Source organism: Prionailurus bengalensis, chromosome A2 (genome assembly GCF_016509475.1).
Source record: "Prionailurus bengalensis isolate Pbe53 chromosome A2, Fcat_Pben_1.1_paternal_pri, whole genome shotgun sequence".
NCBI lineage: Eukaryota > Metazoa > Chordata > Mammalia > Carnivora > Felidae > Prionailurus > Prionailurus bengalensis.
The window spans coordinates 37,502,420-37,527,044 of record NC_057348.1 but is presented as its reverse complement, the minus strand read 5'-3'; the positions used below and the strand labels follow the sequence as shown (position 1 = coordinate 37,527,044).

Below are 24,625 nucleotides of genomic sequence, written 5' to 3'. Positions count from 1 at the left end.
ATGGCCCATATAGGGGCGCCTGGGTGGCGCAGTCGGTTAAGCGTCCGACTTCAGCCAGGTCACAATCTCGCAGTCAGTGAGTTCGAGCCCCGCGTCAGGCTCTGGGCTGATGGCTCAGAGCCTGGAGCCTGTTTCCGATTCTGTGTCTCCCTCTCTCTCTGCCCCTCCCCCGTTCATGCTCTGTCTCTCTCTGTCCCAAAAATAAATAAACGTTGAAAAAAAAATTTAAATAAATAAATAAGAAATGGCCCATATATTTGAAATACACACTCACTATAAACATTTTGGTTCAGAATTAAAATTAAAATCACCCTGCTTTAAACACTTACCTGACAACATTCACGTAGGCTTCTGGAGTTTACCACTCACAAGGAAAATTTAACAATAAGATACCTTTTTCAAAAGACAATTTGGCAATAGAGTGCATAGATTAATTCAGAACAGGATAATGGGAAAATATTGTGGTAATGATGAGCTATTAACATTTGTGTGTGCACGATGTGTGTGTGTATTTTGTTTTAATTTTTTTAATGAATAATAGGGTCAGAAGAATATTACTCAAAACATCATTTCGATTATAGTGTGTAAGATGTCTTGGGAAGTGTTGTCACTATAGTTGAGACTGATGGTGACAGAAATAGTCAGATTTAAGAACAGAGAGGATAAATCTTGAGAGGTAGTGATGGGAATGAAAAATCAGAGACGCATTTGTAAGATATTTAAAAGGAAAAAATAAGGGGTACCTGGGTGGCTCCGTAGGTTACGCATTTGACCCTTGATTTCGGCTCAGGTCATGACTCGTGGTTCATGGGTTTGAGCCCCATGTCGGGCTCTGCACTGACAGTGCAGAACCTGCTTGGGATTCTCTCTCTCTCTTTCTCTCTCTCTCTCTCTCTCTCTCTCCCCCCACCCTACTCTCACTCACATGCTCTCTCAAAATCAATACATAAACGTAAAAGAAATAAAAGGAAAAATTAATAAGAACTGGTAAATAATTTGGATGGAAGGATGGGGCAATTCACTGGGAGTTTTTTTAAAAATGACAATACAGGGGCACATGGGTGGCTTAATGAGTTAAGTGTCCAACTCTTGATTTTGGCTCAGGTCATGATCTTGCAATTCCTGGGACTGAGTCCTGTGTTGGGCTCTCGGCTGAGTGTGGCAGCCTGCTTGGGATTCTTTCTTTCTCTCTCTCTCTCTCTCTCTCTCTCTCTCTCTTTGCCCCTCCCCCGCTTGCAAACGTGTTCTCTTCTCTCTCTCTCTCAGTAAATAAACATCTAAAAATTATAAATCAATGAAAAGAAATTGAATTGTGGGTTCTCCAGGGATAGCCAGAGGAACCCAGTTGGGGGGAAAGAATAGGGCTTAGCAGAAAGATACACATTAATTGTAAAGATGAGCCGGTAACTCAAATAAAATGTCCAATAGTCAGTAAATTTGTGATGACTGTAGTCCAATAGTCACAATTTGTGATGACTGTAGGTCTCTTGAGGACCAAGACTGTTTGCTATTCTTCTTTGAATCTCCCAGCACCCAGTGCGGGAAGGACACATAGCTTACTCTCAGTAAATGTGGCCTAGCCGGCTGACGAACTGCATAGAGTTTGGGGGCCAGCTTCACAAAGAAAATCATAAATTGTGAGTGTGCACAAATACAATCTTCAAGGGTAGGGTACAAAGAAAGGAACTAAGAGGACAAAGATAGGAATAAAGGAATAAATACACTGAAGGAACCAGAGAGGGAAAAAAAGAAACCAGTAACAGAGGAAGGGCAGGTCTGGGAGTTAAACTGAGAGAGAGGAAGGGAAGGGAAGGGAAGGGAGGGGTGGGGGAGGGAAGGAAGGAGGGAGGGGGAGGGGGAGAGGAAAACAAGAATAGAATCAGAGCCGTTAGGCAAGAGAGATGCTACTTATTTATAATTGGAATGTGTATTTATCTCTATATACCCCCAGATAGAGAATGCACAGATGCAAAAATTATAAAGTCACATTTAGTGAGCAAAAATGAAAATCATTAAAATGTTTCCTTAATAACTTAAAGTAAATAAATTAATAGCTCCCGACATATTGATTCATCTATCGCATGTGGGCACTCAATAAATGTTAATTGAATTACATTAATAACATTTGCTCGATGGTAATAAAAAATTAATTAACTGTCTGTCTTTTCTGTTACTTAAGTTTATGCCCATTGGTTCTGCAATTACTTCTAGCCCAAACATGAATTTTCTATGTCACTGGCTTTTGAGACACACTTTAATTTTTTTTTCCCTAAGAAATACGGTCGAGCTTCTAATTTTTGTCCTAATTTTGGTATTTTTTTCTGTTAAAAAAATTATTTTCTCTAAGTTAATGTCAAGAACTATGTATAACATCCCAAATATAGTGTCACGAGTTCCTTATTTAATTCCAAAATCGTTTTCTCGGCAGGAGTTGTGATACTACTTTTTACTTGTTTCTCCTTTTAGCCTATGCTACTTTATGATACTTTGGATACAATGTCAAATAACACCACAAAAGACAAATCTGGGGAAATTTATTGTTAGCTTTCCATCTATAAAAGATGGAAGATGTCAGTCACATTCACCCAAAAATTGTGACTCACTTCAGATGTCAGAATTCTGGGTTGAACAGACTGGGTTCTGAAATGTGTGTATGTCAGATGATTTTCTAATGAGCAACAGATAGTTCCCACTGGGGAATGGAAAAAAAAATAAAAATATAAACAGAGACATAGAATTAAAATAACTTTATGAATGGCAGTTTAACTTCTCCATAAAATTCTCTCCGTACAAACCCAGTGGCTCCAAATGGTTGCTTAATGTAACACACTACTTAGATTCAAAATGCTATACTTAAAATTGTCGCAAAATTAAAAAGAGAATCATATACCACTTGGCTGTATACAGTATTCTCCGCATGTTCTTACATTCCAGTAACCTCTATCCAACATTTTTTTTGTTCCTGAATTACTTTGTGCAAAAGCAATTTAAATTACATGCAGCCTGACTACGTGTGATAATTTGAACTGATTGTTAATTAATTCCATAAGTAAATAGCCGCCGCAATCTCTATACTCATCAAGGTTGCGTTATCTATCAGCTCTTTCTGAGCTGCTCTTTAATGTACAGTATAAAGCAGCTGTAACTGAAGACACAGGATTCCCTGAGTGTGCAAGAAGGTAGTCTTGCTTTGCAGAGACTGCTCAGGGAGAGAGGCATCTGTGGAGCTAAGTAATTTCCGAGGCTAGATCTTGAGCAGGTGACGCATCATGGCATTTCGGGTTAAGAGGGGTTTGCTGATAGGCAGTCTCAGCAGCTAGGCAGCAGAGAACAAAGCTAAGAACAAATCAGAGATACTGTTGCAGACTACAGAGACGAGGATAAGAACAGAGCTTTTGGAACACGCCGGGCCTGGGTTCAAATCCTAGTTCTATCATTTGCTAATGAGGCAGACTTGGGCAACTCAGCTCAATAAACTATCTAAGCTTTGGTTACACTCATTCATCTGTTAACTGGGGATACCAATGCACACAGTTGCCATCTGTTCACGGAGGCTGACAATAACTACCTCCTGGAGTCTTTGTGAGGCTTAAGTTAAATGAGGTATATAAGTGGTAACATGGAACTTGACATAAAATGCATGCAACTATGTATGTGGGTGTGTGCAGAAAGCAGTGGTCTGATTTTCAATCCAGGTGACTTTGCCCCATAGGCCAAATTTGGCAATAGGTGCAGACATTTTTGCCCGTCCCAACCTAGGACAATGGGTGCTACTGACAGAGGACAGGGAGGCTGTTAAAAATCCTACCAGCTCCCCAAAGAATTATCTCTCTCCAAATATTAATACTGCTCTAAGTATGCCACAGCATAACTTGAATGGCTGTTTGTAATATTAGCTAATTACTGGACACTTTGGGACCCAAGAAAAATAAACTGTTATTTTTATAGCATCATCGTTACAACATTAATTTGGTAAATCTCTCTGGGGATAGAGGAAGCCTAGAGTTTCCCCATTGATTGAGCTAATTCTATCTATTCACAATTACATTAATTGCTATTCATGAGAGATGTTCCCATGAACCCCAATTTCTACCAGTCCAATTTAGAGTGAATCAAAGCATAACCAAGAGATTGAAAGCCAGCGACATAAGGGGGAGGGAATAAAAAGCAAACCTTGCTGAAAGCCAAGGCTGTTTGGACGCTGAGAAAGAAACAAACATGGCCTAAGACAATTGTGTGAGATGTACTGATAGTTCCCATGCCAGTCACGAGCCTCTGGAACTCCATATAGAGAGCTTCAAAAATCCCCACCCCACCCCCACCCCCGGGGTTGTGATCTGATCTGTTGAAGGATGGGAAGGGTCGCCTGAGCTTTAAAAAAATTCCAAAGTGTTAAGAGATTTCCCAGGTTATTCTACTGTTTACACAGTCTGGGAACCACTGCCCTAGGAGGCAGGACCCTGTAGAGTTTTCCATCTGCCCGAAACAAAGCAACTTTTGAAAAGATGATGAAAATGGGTGGTGGCAAGAATACACTTCTTGCATGAGCTGTGTGAACATGGGAAAAACCAGGTTGGTTGTTGTATTGTTGATTCTAGTCACTCAATGAGCATTATTGGATCAACCCGGCATTGTGTTAGCGACAAGAATGCAAGTCTCCAGGATGAATCCTCACCATCTCCCAGTAGGGCTGCTAAATCACCAGGACTGCCACTTGTTTAGGTCTCAAATCATCCCTAGGAACCAGCTGGTCCACAAGTTTGAGAATACCTTCTGTTAACTCCTTCCTAGGTTTTAGGATTCTGTTTAACAGGTGTAGGTAAGTTACTACCCAGCCTGGTTCTCTCTCTAATGTAATTTCATGGTGTGTTTCTCTCTGTCCTACACTCCTCGATATTGTGACTTCGTTATTTCTCTGCTAACATGTTTGATGCTTGTGAAAGTTGAGGACCATGCCTGTCTCAGGTACCACTGTACCCCCAGTGCCCAGTTCAGTGCTTCTTATGTAACAGGCAGGCCCTCAATTGTTAGGTGGGAATGAATGAATGAATGAATGAACGAACGAACAAATGAATATGGGAGTTCTCAAAGACATGAGGCAACTAGGGCTTCTTGGTCTTCTCTATGACGCTCCAAACCAGAATCTCAGTCCAGGACTTTGCTGGAGGTTCCTTTCTAGGTGGTTCTATGGAAATAAAACATGTTCCAAAAAGCCTACCCCCAAAGCTCACATTGATGATCACCTGACTGGGAGCTTAACAAATGCCAAGGCAGGGAAAAGAATGGCAACTGAGACTCTCCGAGATCAGAAACAGGAATGAGCTTCTAGACCGTTCATTTATAATCACTTCTCGTATACAGAGGAGGAAACTGAGGTTTGTAGAAACAAACAGGACAATGTGATGGAGATCACATACATTATGGAGCAGTACTTTACTCAGCATTGAAGACCCTTCTACTGCTCCTGGGATCCAGAAAACACTTTGACAATGAGCTGACAACAAACTATGAGATCTCATTGATCCAAGTGAATGAATTCTTTGATTCTCTCCACCCATCACTAAAATAAATAAATATATAATTGATTTTAAAATCACACACAGGAGACATAAGTGATACAAATTACTGTGATAGGGAAACTTGTAACGTGTGTAAAATGTTATCATGATTGCCTCTTTTATTCTTACTTATATTTTTATTCAAAATGATCCTGTTCAATGATGCTTCATTCTCTTACCTAAGATCTTGTTCTCATAAAAGCCTAGAGTGTGAAGTTTTCTGCAAATGTCCGTTCTGAAATCACTGGGTCACGTCAACTATAATGGGTTTGTGTATTTTTTCTTTTTTCGTCTAGATATGCAACTCACAAATGAAAAGCATGCAGACGAGAAACCCATTAATGCTATCATTATAAATTCAGTATCCGAATTCAATATCACAGATGGACCAGCCAAGGAAACCCCCAGTGAGAAAAAACTGTCAGAATTCAGCACATCACTGTCCTCCCTTGAAGAATGCCAAACGAAATTTTCCTACCTCCAAACTGATACTTCAGTTCATCAGAGAGACACTGATGGTATGTTTCTCAGAATCAACCCATCTCTAAATAAAGCTCCCCAACCCCCGCCCCTGTAAAATCATCACATATGCTGTTAGAAAAAAAAGAGCCTTTATGAATATTAAACAGGAAGACTTCGATTTGAAAACCCTGGTGAATGACACATGTCAAGGTCACTCTGCAATTATGAGGTGCTTGGCAGATTGTTTGCTCTCAAAGCTGGAAATCGGAGGCAAAGTGTTTTAAATAGCTGGAGTGAGGTATAATCACGCTTGCTATGGAGTTATGATGTGGATAAAGAAAAACGGCAAACTTTTCTCAAATCTGGGACTGTTCAGCCCCTGTCTCTAGGCTGAGAGGAGAAGAAGGCAGAGGGGAATGGTATGAAAATGCTGGAAATGTATAAATGTAGACTGTAAAAAATATCAATCTGCTTACATCAGCAAGCAGTAAAGAAGGATTGGTTACTCTAGCTGATATCACCTCCTGGGCATTCTGATCAGTGCAAACCTACACCAAACTACCCCTGTATATGACATTAAAGGCACATTCCCTTTCGCAAAGCCAACTTCAAATTGATTTGGTGCTAAGTGATCATCACAGTCAAGTTCAAAGTCATGGACTCCACACCAAGACATATGTAATTTTACTCAGGTTGACTTTGCAGTGACCTTTACAGAAGACATAAACCGTTCAGGAATTTCGTAGTGTTCCATACCTACGTTTGCATTTAAAGAAACCTTGCAATCTCTCAAAAGAGAATGTAATAGGTCCTAGTTACTAGTCTAGATTTAAATTAACATTTACTTTTTGAAAAAGAGAAAAAAGAAACACATAGACTTTGTATTAGCAGGAGTTTGGAATCACATCAGTTTAATTCCTGGCTCTGAAATTTATTAACTGCATAAACCTGGGTAAGTTTTTTAGCATCTCTGACTCTCAGACTCTCGGTTATATATAATGGAGCTAGTAACACATCATAGGGTGTTTTGAAGATCAAATGAAATAACATATATAAAGGATCCAATAGAGAACCTGGCACATAATAGATATGTGATTTTTGCTTTCATTCTGGTTCTGGTTTTAGAAAGTAAGGGGAGAGATTTCTAACACATGTTATTTACGATCTTATGCACACATTGTCAAGGATGCTTCAGACCAGAAGCTACAGACACAATTGCTTGCAGCTGCCAGGAGATAGTGTGAATAATGCAGAAGATAGGCAGTGAACAATAGGGGTGGGCGAGGACTATGGCAAGGTGAAGAGCCCTGCCACTACTCAGCTCCAGCTAATTGTTTCCGGAAGAAAATAGAGGCTCAGAGTTGCCAGGTCCAGGGCGTTACGGGACATCTCTGCATTTCTTAGGTGGTGGCAAAACTTCTATCTCATTTATGAAGCCCCAGACGCTCCCAACAATACATGGCTTTGGGCCAACTTTGGCCGGTGGACTTCCGGGTTACCACCCCAAATTCACGATGATGCCCAAGTTTCTGGCTTTGCTAGTGTTTCATGGCAATCAAGAAAACAGGTGATACAGGATCGGCTTGCATCAAGGATGCACGGATCTTACGTGTAACGAACGGGTCTTGGTTGTAATGACCCCAGAATTAGGAATTGCCGTTGTACATATCCACACAGTACAACACAATGCCGTCCAGAACCACTCTGATTCGTCCTATCGGGGATCCAGGGAGAATGAGAAGGGCAGGCGTAGCTGAGATGGTACCTGAACCCTTGTATTCTCAGGAAAGGGCCAAAATGACCACTCCATGAAAATGGCAATGGATAACCAGGGGCCTCACGCAGGAAAAGAACGACTTCCTCTTGTTTTTGAAGAGCAGAGGAGATTCATGAGGACAGTTGAATTAGACTGTTCTTCTTAAGCTCTGGCTGAGAGGCTGGTACAACCCGGAAAATTACAATTGTAGGCCAACAACACAGGTAACAGCCCGCTAATCCATTCTCACAGTGTGAACTCCCCCCATCAGCAACGTAAGAGTTTTTGGTATCTGGATAAAAGAGAGAAACATTCCAACTAGGGCCTACAAATGTGGGTAGGAAGCTCTCATTATCTTAAACAGCCAACATCAAGGATATCAAGAGTTAAGTCGGAGAATTTTTATAGTAATTAATTTAAGGATGCAGAAATTGAGAGCTGGGGTCATTGTTCGTACTGAGATAAATACAGAAATATCTTGCAGGAACAGCAGGGGAAACAGAAGGGAAAAGAGAAGATTGCATCCACTTTCATGTAGTTTGTGGTTAATTTATTTTCAAATGTATAAATGAGTGCATAGGAATGGATGCTTAATTGCTAATATCTATTATTTATATACATTGCCCCACTTAAAACAGAATGGAAAAGCCTCACACATGCAGATTTTGTAAAATGTGTTACATCCATTAGCACAGTTCATGGTGTGTGCTCTGATGGGAATTTAAAAGGATCTTTACTGCACATCACACACTATGTGCTGCAACATTACTTTATTATTAAATTGTGGCTCATCCTGTGTGGTCCCTTTCCCGAATAAAATGGAAAAAGTCCAGAGCACTGTCTGTGTCTCTGCTTCTGTTTCTACACTCTGATTGCAAAGGCATCCCTGTGGGTAATAAAATCAAGCATATACACAATAGTCGAAAAGAGGCTCCTTAAAAAGAATCCTGAGAATACACCTAATTGATGTATAATTTTGAATCTGAGATGTCTCATCCAGGTGGAAGAGGAAAATCATAAATACAAGATACCTCAAAAGAATAGTCTTAATTACACCATGGACTACTGAATAAAATGATTACATTTTCTACACTGTAAATTTCATACAATTAAATGCGGTAGTGTCACCTTATAAAATGTTTCAATTTTATAATTATTTCAGTTCATTTGCTCAGAAAAAAACATAAGCACAAATTTACTAAGTATCACCCAAATCCAGTCATCCTCGTTCTAAAGAACTGACTTGAACGTTAGTTGTGCTTGTCTGAACTTAAATAGATCTTGACATATTTAAGTAGCTATTAAAATTGATAACATCAGGGATGATACCCCAGCTAGAGAAAGGCATTCAGTCACACTTTATTTATTCCTATTCTACATTACAGACTTTTTTTAAAAAAAAAAAACTTAATGTTGGAAGAGTGGGAGCCAATTTTTATACTTTTTCACCAAAAACTTTGAGTAATTAGTCGGAGCCACTGTGTCATGAATCTCATGATTATGCTGAATCTGCTGTGACCACACATTAACCATTAACATATTAGAATACTGGGTTTGGGCCAGGTTACTTGCTTTGAGGGGACGGGAGGGGGAGAATGTTGTTTATGTGGGACCCTTTATGGAAGAACCACATTCTTGCTACTTTGCATAGTGATTCCCAAACTAGCGGGTGAATGTTTCTGGAGCTGAGGAAAACCATCAGAACTACAGGGGACAGCTACATCCTCCACTGTCTCTCCCTCCTCTGAATTCCAGGCATTTTTGGTGACAAGATTCAAAGCTGGGAGGGCAAACCCAGTGAGTACTGGACCACGATTGCGAGGCTGATCTCTGATACCCTGGTGGAAACTCCTTGCATTGTTACCTTTTCCACTATAATTAAACATGATCCTTTCTAATGAGACAGATTCTCCCTCTTAATTAGCCAATCCCCAGCTGTACATTTAGCACCTCTGGAGGCTGCGTTAATCCTTCAGCATCATTAGGGTATCACTTAGCACATTACAGCCTCAGTGTCCTAAAGGTACCCTAGGGGTGTAAAAAGGAAATGAAACAACCTAAGCAGATTTTTGTCATGGCTTTTTGCGCACAAATACCGCTTTTGGCTGCAAGGCTTGCAGGTCGTGGCTCCTTCTTGAACCTTCCCTGATCCGGATTTAAGGAGGTAAGAGGTGGGAAAGCGAGCTGGGTGCTCTGAGAGCAGTGATTACAGCCCGGGCCAGGATGCCAAGGCAGTCGATAAAGGGACGTCAACATACAGAGACCTAGTTACGAAGATATTAGGAGAGGTGAAAAGCCAGGTAAGGGAGTAGTGAGGCCTCCCAGGACTTAGCAACAAGGCTCTGACACCTCTTCCCTTGGTCCCTCCCAGGCCACTAGTAAATGACAAGCACTGGCCTGAGCTCATAGGCCACCAGCAACTAACCATTACTTGACAAACCACTAGTAAGTGGCATTAACAGTAGCCACAGAAAGAAGGATTTTCAGAAAGAGATAAAACCAAGGGGTAGATACACCTGAGACACCACTCAAAGCAGAGAGAGGGGAGAAGAAATACCCCCTGCATTCCCTTCTCCCCCGCTCCCCACCCTCTTTTCCTGTCACTGCTTCCCATTGGCTGAGGTTGGTGAGAAGCCGCTTGACAGAACCTTGAAAACAGACTTTAGCAGTCTTGGGAATACAGAGCAGAGCAGGGAGGAGAAGGGAGAGCAGGCCTTCCACAAGCTGGCCACGTCCTGCGCCATGTTGGATCATGACAGAGGAGGTGTGAGCCTTCTGAAGGGCAGGCCAGCTGCAGGGTTAAGAGCTCTGGAGGGGACAGTTTGAGTCAAATCACAGATTCACCATTTCCTATGCTTCTTAAATTCCCTGAGCCACTATTTCCCCATCTATAAAAGAATTGTGATAGGACTCAACTCAGGCCCACTTCAGGACCTATGTGAGGAGCACATAAAGTACAGAGGGCCAAGCATCTGCTTCCAATGTAACAATGGATAAGAGAGCACAGGCTTTGGATCCAGAATGACTGACATTTGAACCTCTCGCCCACCACCTTAAAGTTGAAAGACTCAGGACATCCAGGGACAATCCCTGAGCCTTAGTCTTTTCATCTAAAAAATGGGGACCACTTTATTTATCTCCCATCATTCATTTACTCATTCTTTCACTCAACAAGAGATACAGCTTTCTTATAATTCAGGTTCTAGTAGGGAGAGAAACCCATTCACAAACGATTTAGCTTCATAGCATCCTATGGTCAGTACTATGAGGAAAAAATAGAGTGCTATGAGAGTTTCAACAGGGTGTGATTTAGAGAGAAGGTGTTTTAAGCTAAAGACTCAGAGGCTGAGTAGGAATCAGGTCAAGCTGTGAGGCAGGGGTTTATGGAACACAGGCCAAAGAGAGAGCATGCACAAAGGCTCGGAGTTTGGTGTATCCCAGGATCTGAACGAAAGAGAACCAGTGTGACTGGAGTGCAGTCGGTGAGGAGAAGATTAGGATGGGAAGCCAGAGAAATAGCCAGAAACCTATACGCAGGCATATGGGCTACGACCAGGATGGGGGACTTTACGGGGGAAGTGAGCTCATCTCATTTCCAGTGAAAGAATATCACAGGAGACGATGAATCTGAGCTGCACTCACGTAAAAACCAGTGTGTTCGATAGGAAGCTATTGCTTTGGACCTGACGATGGCCAAGAGTGGCTAGAACTATGGCGGTGGCCCTAGAGGCAGGTAGAGGCTTATGAGTTTCACATACCAATATGAGATAGAATGTGCAGAATTCGGCAGGGAATTGCATGGGGGCGGGGGGGGCGGTATGATGGGGAAAAGGAAAATGACAGGAATGAGTCCCAGCTTTCTGTTCATTTCATGTGAGTGTGCAAGAGCCATTCACAAGAGAAAGCCAAAGGTTTGTGGAATAAGGAATGAGGGAGGGCCGTGGTGCAGCCTGGCCTTGGTGAGTGGGAGATGTCTTGAAGACATTGCAGAAGCCATGTGAAGGAGGCAGATGGACGCACAGCATACTCTTTGGGATGGGCTGAGAGTAGGGGTGCTAATCATGGGCTATGACTTTGCATATCATGTTTACTAAACATTAAAGCCCCAAGAAATAGTGCAGGCAAAGGAAAACACACCCATTCAGGCAGGAGAAGGAGAGGTCCAACTCTCTTTTCAAACACTTGCAAATTTCCCCCTGAACTGCTTGTGTTACTTTTGTGCAAACAAAAATTGCCCATATGCAAAACAGTTTTGCCTGCCCGTGTAGAATTATTTAATGTGCCTTTTAGGAAAAGTTTTCAACACTCTTGAAAGTTTGGAAAAATCTGTTTTCAATTCATCAATGTTGCCATGTTTTTTTGGGCAAGAGGCTCTGCCTTTTATAACCAAATAAAAAGGACTGACTTATACACAGGGAAAAAAAAAAGAGCTCTATTCTCAAATGCAAAATAGAAGAAAACAAATACCAGTTTGGCCAAAGGATTAGGCCAAACATTTTTGTGTGTGTGCAAATAAAACCTACGGTGTACATCAGAAGCAGAGACCTCCGGAGTCTGCCAACTTGAGAAAACATTGGCAAGAGGAGTTAAACCAAAAGATTATATGCCCTCAGGAAATTATAAGGCCATTTCACAAATAGGGTCTCTACACTTTGATACAAAACCCCAACTCCCATCCCCATGTCACCAGCTCCCACCCTAACTTACCTGCAAATCAAACTTTTACCCTGACATCTACAAAGGACACAGATCTAGTGGGATCATTTTTATACGATCCTAGCGTGAGTAAGTCTCTTAAGCCTCCAGCCTGAAGGATATGGAGCATTTGCTTGGGATATTTTGTACGGAGAACTTCTTCTTTTCCAGGGGCTGCTCTAGTAACCTTGCTGGCATCAGCGTAAGTTGATGAGGTTTTATGCTCCGTATCTTTGACCACCAACATGCCCTCCTCAGAAATGCATACGTAAAATAGAGTCTATGTACTGTACTAACTGACTCCTGAATTTTTGTGGGTGGTTTGTGGTGACTTATATGGGTGACTTGGCCACATGCTGGAAGCTGGCTCTAAGTGAATAAAAAAATACACCCCATCTGGCAAAGAGATGAGTGCATACACCCTGGAGGTATTATGGGATATGCTTCCTAAACCAGAAATACTTAGGTACAGCCACAGCACCTGCAACAATATATGGCAATTAAAGGAGTCATAAAAGTCACCTTGAGGTTCTTTATCACTGTCTGATTGGGAAGAAAGGAAAGGAGGGTGTGAGGCAGGGATGGCACATGGGACAGAGGCAAGAACGAAGACTTTGGTTTACCTATATGCACATTTTCGACCTTTATATAATGACTCTAAGTTTCTTCAAGATATTTGTTCCCTTTTAGGGCAAGTTTCCATGCTTGCCCTCCTTTCAAGGATGAACAAATATCTGAACAAAAAAGTAAAAAACTTTTCTGGAAAATATTGTCGGAAGTAAATGAACAGGCCTCTAAGAACAGTCAGAACCCAAGAGCAAAATCTCTCCTGCAGGCTTGGATAGTCTCAGCCAAGTGAAGCCTGAAAACCAGAATTTATTAACATTAACATTCTTATTGGAAAGAAAATAAATCCTTACGAAAATATAACTTTAATTGATTTGATAAACCCATCAGGAGGAGGAGATGTTTCTCCAATTCAGGCCGGAATGTTACTTTCAGCCACGAACAATCTTCAGGATAGTGATTTTCATTAATTGGATGATATATCATGTAAACATACTTACCTTCCCATTTATAAAGTGCTTACATGTTTTTGAGACTTAACTAAAAAACAAGTTATGATTTTAACAAGAGAGTTGCTGCATCTCCTAACTAATTCCCTTTATGGAAACAAAAATATCATAATCTATAACCCATCACAGCTGTTTGGCTAGAAGTACCAATTACCTTCAATACCTTAGAGATACTTTTCCGATTTTTACAAGTCTGCAGTAGTAAATTTTTAAACCAATTTTCTTAAGGAGGATTGAGAAGATTTCTACGCTTTCAGGCATATGATGACGTATTTCATTTAACATGAATATAAAATCAAGGCTTCCCCAAACTGGAGGACAAAGGACGCAGGGATTGAAAACAAAATACAACCAAAACAAAAACTCTGACTATTTAAAAAATTCTTTCTCTGGGTTTTGAAATGTGCTTTTCGCTGGCATGCGAATATGGGTGTGGCAGATTTATGGGAATCCACACCATACAAATGAGAAAGCCTGGTGACGAGAAGCCGGAAATGTGTACAGTCTCTCCTTGTCCCCAGCCCTAATTGCTCCTGAAAGCTCCCTGCACCTGCAGAGGACCGGCTATTTTTCAGACAGCTGCAAGGTTTCCAGATAGGTAGCTAATTGCGTGGCTTCTCAGCACCTCTGCAGGCAAAGTAAATAAAGGAGTTTAGAAAAGTGACAGCACTTTAAATAACCAGATTATGTGGAATCAATAGAAATGCTCAGGAAGTTAATAAAGCAATTACTTAAGTAGAGCGGGTACGGCAGGGAGGTGGGGAAGAGTAATGGTGTACTTTACCCCTAATATGGACAATTAAGAGTTGGCCATGAAGTTATCACACGTGCCACCCCACCTGCCTGTCCTTCGGAGACGCCCCTCTACGTGCCACCATTAATTTCTTCCTCTTCTTTTCCTTCTCCTTCTTCTTTAAACAGAGGAGTGTGCCTCTCTCATCCTCACCTGTCTGTTTTGCCAGTTTTGGGACTGCCTCCTGATGCTCCCAGATACGTGCGAAACAGTGTGTACCAACCTGTGCTGCCCCTCTCACAGGTACCACCACACCTCGGATGAAAGCCACCCGCGGCACGACTGCAAGTGCAACTGTGACGTCGACTGCAGTCTTTTTGAATCTTGCCACGAGACCAGCGAGTGTCTGGAGTTGGCCATGGAGATTTCAGAAATCTGTTACCGCTAGCACAATGAAGTCGACGACGTTCCGGCAGACCCTTTGGCCCCACAGGGAAACTCCATGACAATAAGACTGATTTCTATGCGCCGAAATGTAAGGATTGTACGCATTGCTTGGATGCCATAGACCATTTTATTCTGCACCTGGCTGGCAAGGGTAGTGTTGTCAACTCAATGGTCTTATTCCAAATTTCATTACTGCATGGCTCGTTGGAAAAAAAATATCTTGATCATGTGTGATGAACGATCTTAAATACCTCGTAAATGCCATAGGTACAAGGTGTTTCTTGACTGCAAAAAAGCATGCTAAACCACTCTGTGTTACTGCGTTCATTGGCTTGCATCATGGATTCAACTTCATTCACAAATTCAGGACAAATTAGTACATTCTTTTGGAACTGACATACATTAGCTTGTCTTTGTAATGGCCTCATGCATAAACATTATGCATTGTTGGTTATTATTAATAATGTATTGTATAACATCATTTTGTAATTAAAAATTTATTTATACAGTCTCTTAAAATTCACTTATATGTACAGTTTAGGTAGGAAAGGGAATTAAATGAATTAGAAACCATGTTCCTGTAATTACAACAGATGTCTCTAAGACATCTCCAGTGAATTTTGAATATGATGTACTTGAAGAGAGTACTGTAATTCTAGACCATATTATTATACATCTATGACTATGTCATAACAGGTTATGCATGTTCTTAATTTGTTACAGAAATACTCTTCTTTATTCCAATGAGCGTAAATGGGAATTATATGCAAGTTTCACGAAAATGACCCCAGATAATCAATTCTTCATTTTCCTCATTTCTGTTTGTCAGGTACAATAAGCAACAGGATATTAAAACAGAATCAGTTCATTTCACTAAACTATCACTTATGCAGGAATCCAGAAGAAATACATGTTTAGGTACTAATTCACCATGAGTCTCCTAATACAGCATGTGCGTCAGAAATCATATTTTTCCTTTTCTGATAATTAAAGTAATTCACAATTATGCTGAGTACCTCCTCATACTTACAGAAAAAAAATGTTAAGATGTGATATAAACTTGGAAAATGATTTTCAACTCAAACAAGTTAAAACAAACATTTTGGGGGAAAACACACCTAGGTTGAAGTTATATTGGATTCTTCTTTACTTTTAGTAAGGCACGGAATTGTTCATTAATGTGTGCTTATACATTCCCACGGAAATACACACACACACACACACAACACACACACACACACTTTTCTATCAGTAACCAAAGAACACAGAAGTGAAATGAGGAGGAGAGGGAACTTTCCACAATCCAGTCAAACAACAAATAATACCAAAGTATCTGCTTTCGCCTGACTTGGGTACTTTCAGGCAAAAGCAACATTTATTTTGTGTCTTTCATAAATGAGCACATTTTTCTATTCTGTAGGAAATCCCTCCCCATGTTGAAAACTATTAATCTTTAAAAAAATGTTTTTAAGCTGCTTATAGAAAGGTATTTAACTGCTCCTGTCTTGCTCCTGACAATAACAGCGCATGGACGGTTAATGCAGCTTTGTTCCTGTTTGACGAACCACAGAGCATGACAGTGCCCTATACTGCCTGCCAAATACCTCAGCCTCTCTGCTTTTCAGAAGTTCAAGGACAACTCTAGACTCTATGCTTAGAACTGCAGACCATTAGCAGGGAAAAGAAGTGGATTCCTAGAATAGGAAGGGAACCTAGGACTGTTCCAATCCAATATTCTCGTTCTCCATAAGAGAAAATAGGGGTCCCAAGAACTAACTTACCCCAGACCACACAGTGAGTTCAGGGCAACGTTACGAACTCCAACTGGTGGTCTCATTTTCTAACTACACTGCACCACTCGATAGTTTTCCACTTCCCAGTCCAGCTGCTACACCATGGTACAGCTGTTTCGATGGTTCGAATATTAAAATACTACCAGACCGGCTCATAAACAGTTGTTACCTTGTACCTCCTTAGTGTTTCCTCTATGCCTCCAGCCACCCTGGCCCCTCTCCAAGCACCCATCCCACCTTCCCATGGTGCCAGCCACTAAAAGAAGAACACCTGGCAGTTGCAGGGTCTCTGGGATCCCGTTCCAATAAGATGGTACCTGGCTGGTGTCATCGATGAGGCCCTGTCACCTTAGTGTTACATATTTTGACCATTATCGCTTATCCCTTTCTAGTCTATACTCTTCAACTGTGCAAAGATTATGCATCTCAAATGTGAGTCGAATGCTTGTCAATTAGAGACATAAAAATTGCCAGGGCTGATTTTATAATGTGGTCACAATACTGCAAGATTTTTCTGTGGTCTCTCCACGGTTAGTTAACTTGCTCCCCACTCTCAGAATTCACCACGCTATAACAGAAAGGGTTGGTTATACAAAGTATGAAATTTCTTTTCTTTATAACCAATAATAAAACATCATCCTTTTTGCAAACATGAATGGCTCTTTCAATTGAATTCTTATACAATAAAACATACGCAGCTGGGAAAATGCAATTGCAGAGGTAAGACAGATGAAAGAGGAATGTGGTTATTGATTAAATACAGATATCAGAATCTGAGAAGGCTCATTTTTTTTCCTATAATGATGAAGGCGTGTGATTATAAATAATGACAATGTTATTCTTTAAAATGGGCTTCTTGGGGAACAGACTATTCCTATTTAAGAGAGCACATTAGATAAAAAAAAAAAGATTTGAAAACATACAACATTTATAGGGAATGGAAAACAGAGATTCCCCCCCCCCCCCACAGCAACATAACAAGATAGTTACATTGTCTTTGCTCTGTTCAATGGATTTCTATAAAACCAATGCTTCTCTAAAAGCCTACAAAATGAGGAAAGCAATGAAGAAACATAGTTACACTTAACTTGTTAATGAAAATTTCCCCCCACATAAGCTGATAGGTCTACAGAGTTCATTATCAATGCTGGACAAAGTTAATAAAGCAAAAGTCACTTCAGTTTTTTCAAAGGAAACGAGAAAACATTCAAGGCAAGGAAACTTTACATGTAGGAAGCATCACATGAAGGCACTTCAGCATTTTTTTTAACTACATGTGTAGACAGAAATGTTTGAAGGACAGAATTCATGATCCAATGGCTCTAAATGTCCCCTTCTATAAATGGACCTAAGGAATAATGCTTACACTTAAATAAGGTAGTTTGACTATAAGAGATTTGCTCATCAAATGTTAAGTTCACCCAGGCAACGCAACCTGATGACCTAAGATAAGATTGCAGTACCTGGTTTAATAGTTTGTTGTGTGTTCGTTGAGGACAATATCTGAGCTAAAACCCAAAGAGTTTCCATGTATAGCCTCATGTGAGCTGTCTGGAAAGGCCGAGTGAACAGAGAATGAGTGTCTAGTGATTATAATCAACATGGAACTAAAATGTATTGTTGGGCTTCTCTACATAGGTCTAGATAGCCCTTGACTTAACTGGGAAGGAGCCCAGGATATGGGGAGAGGGGAAGGAATGATGACAGATCAGGCCCAGATCATTATTTGGATGGATATACAGTTGACTCTTGAACAGTGAAAGGTTTAGGGGCCCTGATCCCCTGCCCAGTAGAAAATCCTATGATATAACTTTTGATTCCTCCCCAGACTCAACTACTAATAGTCTGCTGTTAACTGGAAGCCCTACTGATAACATAAACAGTTGATTAATACATATTTTGTATATGGATTGCGTACTGCATACTTACAAGAAAGTAAGCTAGAGAAAAGGAAATCTTACTAAGAAAATTATAAGGAAGAGAAAATACATTCACACTATTGCACTGTATTTTTATAGTACTGCACCGTATGTATTGAAAAAAATTTTCACATATAAGTGGACCCACACAGTTCAAACTCGTGTCGCTCAAGGAGCAACTGTAAGTGTCACCTTCTGGTCTACCATCTTGATATGCTTCACAGTCCTGCTTTTGTCATTATCCCCAAACCAGTGGTTCTCAACTAGGGGTGACTCTGCCCTCCAAGAGACACTGGGCAACGTCTGGAGACATACTTGTTTGCCACAGTGGAAGCAAGGGAAGTTCTGCTAGCATTCAGCCTGTAGAAACTAGGAATGCTACGTAAACATTCCAGAACACACAGGATACATCTCACAACAAAGAAAGAGCTCTGAATGTCCTCCTATCAGTCTCAGTGAACCATCCCCAAACTGACCTTAAAACACCACTGGAAATAGAATTGCCAGACAGCCCAGAGGATGCCCAGTTAACTTCAAATTTCAGATAAACAAAAATAACACCTTACTATCAGCATGTCCCAAATATGGCATGTGACATACTTATGCTACAGAAACAATTCCTCGCTTATCTAAAATTCAGATTTAGCTGGGTGTCCTATATTTCTATTTGCTAAGTCTAGCAGCCCTGGTTCAAAAGACTCCACATTTTGAAAGGAATCTATGGAAGGAATGATCCCCCAACTCCCTCCCTGTCTCTGAAAGAGGAGTTGTTTATCTCTTTGGTCAGAGGCCAGGACATTCACTGGACCCCATTTTACAACGTGATATAATTTAGGTCAGGGTGGTTGGCTTAAAGATCAGCAACAAAGCAGGACCACTCTCATTTTTCCTTCGGCCCCAGGCTTATACTTTGACCTTCGACTAAGCTAGCTTCATCCCATTTTCTTTGCTTCACATTCCTGAGGAGGGACCTCAGTTAAGAACTATCTGGATACAAGGGGTAGAAGCAGTAGTCCTTACTTACACCTTGACGTTTAAACCACACCATCTGGTTGAAGTTTGGCCAGAAAGACCCGTCCTGATTGGTGCTCGCACAGCTAGAAGGATGTATTTTTTTTTTCCCTATCCAGGTATTTTCCTTTCCATATTGCTTGCTCTGTCAAAACTGTAGGGGAAAAGAGTGTGTGAGCATTTCTTGGGCCTGGATTCAATACCATCTACTAACACATGAACTCAACCGTGCACTCTTAGTTTATAATCAGGGGTTGAGCAGAGAACCTCCATGTGTTCCCTTTACTACATTATTCTTATTTATTTTACAGATGAGAAAATTCTCAATAGGAAATATTTAATTAAGTCTTTGTATATATTATCACAGTTCTCTAAGTAGCTCTATAAAACAGATTCTATTATTAATCCATTTTTCTAGGGGAAATAGAGTCTTAAGGAAATTAAATAGTCTGTCGGAGGTCACACACCCAATAAGCAAAAGTCACAAGGTGTGAGCTCAGGTCTGTTCATTTCAAAGCCCATGTTTTCAACCACTATGCCTAGAAGCTGCAGAGATGAAGAATGATCAAACCAAGATAAAGTTCAAGTATTCACTTCTAAAGCAAAATCAATCAAAAAAATCTAATGATGAGACTCAAAGAAAACCATTCACTGATGTCAATGTTTTAAAAGTTGTTACCCTGTGCAACGATGAGAATTTGGAACATACTCAAAATGCTTTTAAGATATGTCCCCAATAAGTAATAAATGCAAAGTCAATGTATTGCAATTTAATCTTTATGTCAGTAGCTTTGGCCCATTCATCTGTAGTTATGAAGGCTTACCTTTTAGTGTTCCATTTTAGCAAAGCAACTTTGATCTCTGCCTCAAGAATCCATCTTGCACACGGCACCCAGGTCAGCCCTCATCAGCATTCTACAAGGGGTTCAGGAGCATGAACGTTTTTAATCAGTCAACAACACTATGGTCAACCAAATGCATTCTGATACTTAGACCTTTTATCTCAAAAGCTATGCAGAAACCAAGGTCATGGCAACCTCTTTTATGGTTTATTGTTTCTCAAATGTACTTAGAGTGAATTTACAAAACCACAACTTATTGTGTGGATACTGAGCTTTCACAAGGTTCAGCCCTCTCCAACATTGGCTTTGTTTCCTCTTTCAGCGCTTTCTGCCTGTGGGTCCTTATTTAAAAGCAAGTTCCCGTAAATTAAAAAAATACATAAATACAACAAGAATACTGAACAAGATCTTCCCAGTAGCTAAGCTGCTCATTCTTTGTAATTGAGGCTCTTCCGAAAGCTGTATTAATGTCTCAAATCACTGCTGAATAGCTTTGCAATACCAGCCGCATTTCCCTCCAGTTGGGGTAGGAAGCCAAGAAGGTAGGAGGGGGCCAGTGTCATAGCTCTGCCATTGTTACAACCAGGTTACTGCCGATGTGGGCATGGCAGGAAATCACTTCGCTCAGGAGGGGTGTCTGTCGAACTACCCTTGGGAGGTGAGGTGGAAATGGGATTCTAAATGTTTCAGAAGAGCCTCAGCAGATCCACAGATCTCATGAAGTTAGCTTGCTTCTTTGATGGCTCTCAATCTAAGCAATAACATGCATAAACTTAAAGTTTTGATCGACAAGTGACATTTTTACGATAATGGATTAGCAAAGTGTTAGAAATAATTTTGAGAACCGAAGTATCTGTGTGGCACCCAAATCATCCTGCATGCCACCAGTGGTCTTTGTGTAAATATGCTGAGGGACACTTGGTTCGACAAAAAGCAAGAGCGAGACCAACTTGGTGACTGGTTAGGAGGGTACTGACTACTGCCCAACTTTGGGTAAGACCTAGCGCAGGCCTGGGCTAAGGTGCTGGTATGAACTGAAAGGTTGTGGAGGAAAAGAAGAGGCAAGAGCCGTGTCTAGAAAGGACCTCGAAGGCTAGTTTGTATTTTACTTGGGAGCAGATGAAGAGCCACGGATGAATGGCAGGGGATTCCATGAGTAAAGTACCGTGTGAGAAAGCCTTGAGATGTAGAAGTGTAAGGGACAGATTACGGCAAGGAGAGACTGGACACGAACAAAGTGGCACTTGCAGTAAAGGCATGGGGTGATGAAGGCCTGAAATAGGATGGTGACAGGGAAACAGGAGGGAAGAGATGGATGGGAAAGAAATTAGAAAAGGATCATTAGCCCTTTCTCAAAACTCTTCTTATTTTAAGACTCAAATATTCCCTACTGTCTATCACATATATGAGTCATGAAGCCATTATTTTCATTAGGGAAGGAGCGGGTTGCAGGGGGGGTGGGGGGATCTATTCCAAGTGGAAAGTCAAGGTATATTTTTAGCTACATTAAGCCAGCCTTCTGCTGCTCTGCACACTGATGTAATTCCAACATAAAACATAATCTATAATATTCCCGGGGAACAAATCCAATTCTGGGTCATATAAATTTTCATATAAGTCCATCACAATTCATTCCCAAAACATCTCATTCTCTTTGAAAGCTGGAGCTGCAGCAAGTGATCAAAAAAGAGTCGTTTAAAATGGCTCTGGAATTTCCAGAGATGCTAAATCTAACCTGCCTACGGTGCAGGACCAATCCCCCAAACTTTAAATCAGAGGGAAAGCATTTTATGTTTTAAAAGATATATTCCTCAAAGTTTATCACAGTGTATTAAAGTCAAATGTGAGTTATTACTTACCAAATCTGGAGCTGATGTCTCCTCTTGATTACCCTAGGTAGGCGAGAATAAGTATCTTCCAACCAACATATTTTTTACCTTTTCATCTGCCTCTTGCTATTTACAATAGAGTGAAAAATAATAGCCAAGGAGTGACTTTGCAGGGTTGGACGAAGTGCAAATCCCATCTGACTGTAGCCTAAATTGTATTCCAGGCCCCTGGCAAGTTCTGCTGCATGGAGAAGAATTATGGAAACTGACTTCTCAATAGCTGGATGGGTCCTGGAGGAATAATCAGTGAAAAGTCATCTGATGAACTTTCAGCACATTTGCATTGGCTTAGAACCCAGTGTATATATTATTGGTCATGCCTGAAATTTACTTCTCCCTGCCCTTGCTGGGGCTTTCTGCACGAGGGAGCTAGGCCATGAGCAGGACGCCCCTGTGAAACCCTAGAGTGAGCAGAAATTTTATAACTAATACCATTTATACGGGAAAAATCCCTGCCAATTCTTCTGATTTTATCTGTTGTAAACATAACAATTGGTAGTAACTCTAGAGTCCTCCTAGGGGCTGAGAGGAGCGGGAGGATGAAAGGACATCCTTTGGTTTAAAGCTATCTTAGAAGGGTCAGTCTTCTCTGAGGGTGGGGGCAGAATATTACCTAGGTGGTCCATATCAGGGGAGCATCCAAAAGTTATGTTTCAAGGGCCCTCCCTTCCGGTCTTTGATGTGGTTGGGCTATTAGAAGGCTCCTGCTCCAGAACAGTCCATTATATTGCAAGTATATTCCATGAAAAGTCTTCAGTTTCGCCTGTAATAAGGTCAAGGTCTACAAACAGACTTGAGGTCCAACAATCCTGCGCCCGCGCCCCCCCCCCCCCCGCCATTTACTAGCTAAATGCAGTACTCAGTAACTAAACCTTTTTCAGCCTCAAGGTTCCTCATCAATAAAATGTGGCTGATAACACCTACCCCATGGGTCACTGTGAGGAATGGAAAAGATAATTCAGCAAAACCCTTAGGGCTGGTGTGGTACCTCCAGTACACTTGCTAAATTTCAGCTACAATTATTGTTAGCATCACTGCTCAGTTCATTTGTTTCCATAACACATGCGAGATGTCTATATCTTTATTTCTGCAATACTCCACATCATACCAATTTTTTGAAACTTACCCATTGTTTTTGGACAACCTTTCGTTATTCCCTGCTTCCTCTTCCGGGAAATGAGCACCTCTCTCTACTACCCATATTTCTTTTTTTTTTTTTCCTCTCTTTTATGATACTGTACCCTTTTCTCTGAAATTAGTATAATACTTATGATAGCGGGTAATCATAATAACCACGTATAGGTGCCAGGCACTTCATGAATGTCCTCTCGTGCTTATATGACTAAATCTTCTCAACAACCCCTGAGGAAGGTGCTATGATCCCCATGGTACTGATGAGGAAAGTCAGGCTTGCAATACTTAAACAATTTTCAAATGCCAAGGAAACATGATGGCAGAGTAGAGATTTGGAAGTAGGAGTTTATCTGATTCCAAAGCCCCTGCTCTTACCCACTTAAGGTGTAAGGCAACCATGGCTGAAAGTCAGGTTGGCCAATTCAGCACTGTGAGGGGTTAAAAAGGGAGGGCAGTGGGAATGCCTGCCCTCCTGCTTAATCTGATGAGAGGGACTTCAGTGTGACCACACAGAGAGGTTGACACGTGCCCTTGTTTTTTCTGGAAAAGAGGGGGACTGCATCATTTTCCACCCAGGAAATCAGAGGGGTCAGCCGCTGTGCAGCTGAGTGACAGAGAAGTGCCTCCACCCAGAGAAAGCACTGCATTCCAGAGTGACTGCGGGCAAAGGGGTGTCATAGGTTAGGCAGGTGCAGTGTCCACAAAAACCAAGGCATATTTAGAACTCTCACTCAGAGGGAGGGGAGCAACCAATAGTTCAATCTGCCATAGCCTCACCTGTTGGGAACTCTGGGGAACGGCCCCAGACTCCTTTGGTAGTTGACCTTGGGCACTGTTTAGGATACACAGGACATGCTATTATTGCATTAACCAGGTCTCTGAATTTCAAGGGCGATCTGATATCCTTGGCAATACTCCTTGACACAGAGGTATAATGGTGGCCACTTTGCCAATGAGCTCAATCTGCCATATCTAGATACTGAGGGGTCAGTCGCTAGGGCTCACACCTGGGCTAGGGCATCAGCTTCCCGATCACCAGGGAGTATCAGTAGCTCATGAGCCAGGATGCAGAAAACAGTGAGGACTGCCTCAGGCTGTTACAGGCAAACCCAAATGTCTGGCCATACTTCCTGACACCATAAGGGCCACTCGTGATCATCCACCCCTCAGCTTCCCACTCTCTAAGCCATAGGGTCAATCCTTTTAAAACAGCCCAACTAGGCAAAGGGTTAATGGTCAAGGCTATTAACCGCTCTGAGTTCAGCCCCCTGGCTGCTGCGGTTTATTCCTTCCCGAGAAGCTCTCCCTGG

General features: G+C 41.3%; 1 protein-coding gene across 1 annotated transcript; it reads left to right on the top strand.

The window, feature by feature from the left end:
- Positions 1–4,952: 4,952 nt before the first annotated feature.
- Positions 4,953–15,098, top strand: MDFIC2 (MyoD family inhibitor domain containing 2). The gene is made up of 3 exons (XM_043589404.1): positions 4,953–4,965; positions 5,855–6,076; positions 14,469–15,098. Exons 1-3 carry the CDS (start codon positions 4,953–4,955, stop codon positions 14,726–14,728), a joined length of 495 nt encoding a protein of 164 aa, XP_043445339.1. The 3' UTR covers positions 14,729–15,098.
- Positions 15,099–24,625: the final 9,527 nt, after the last annotated feature.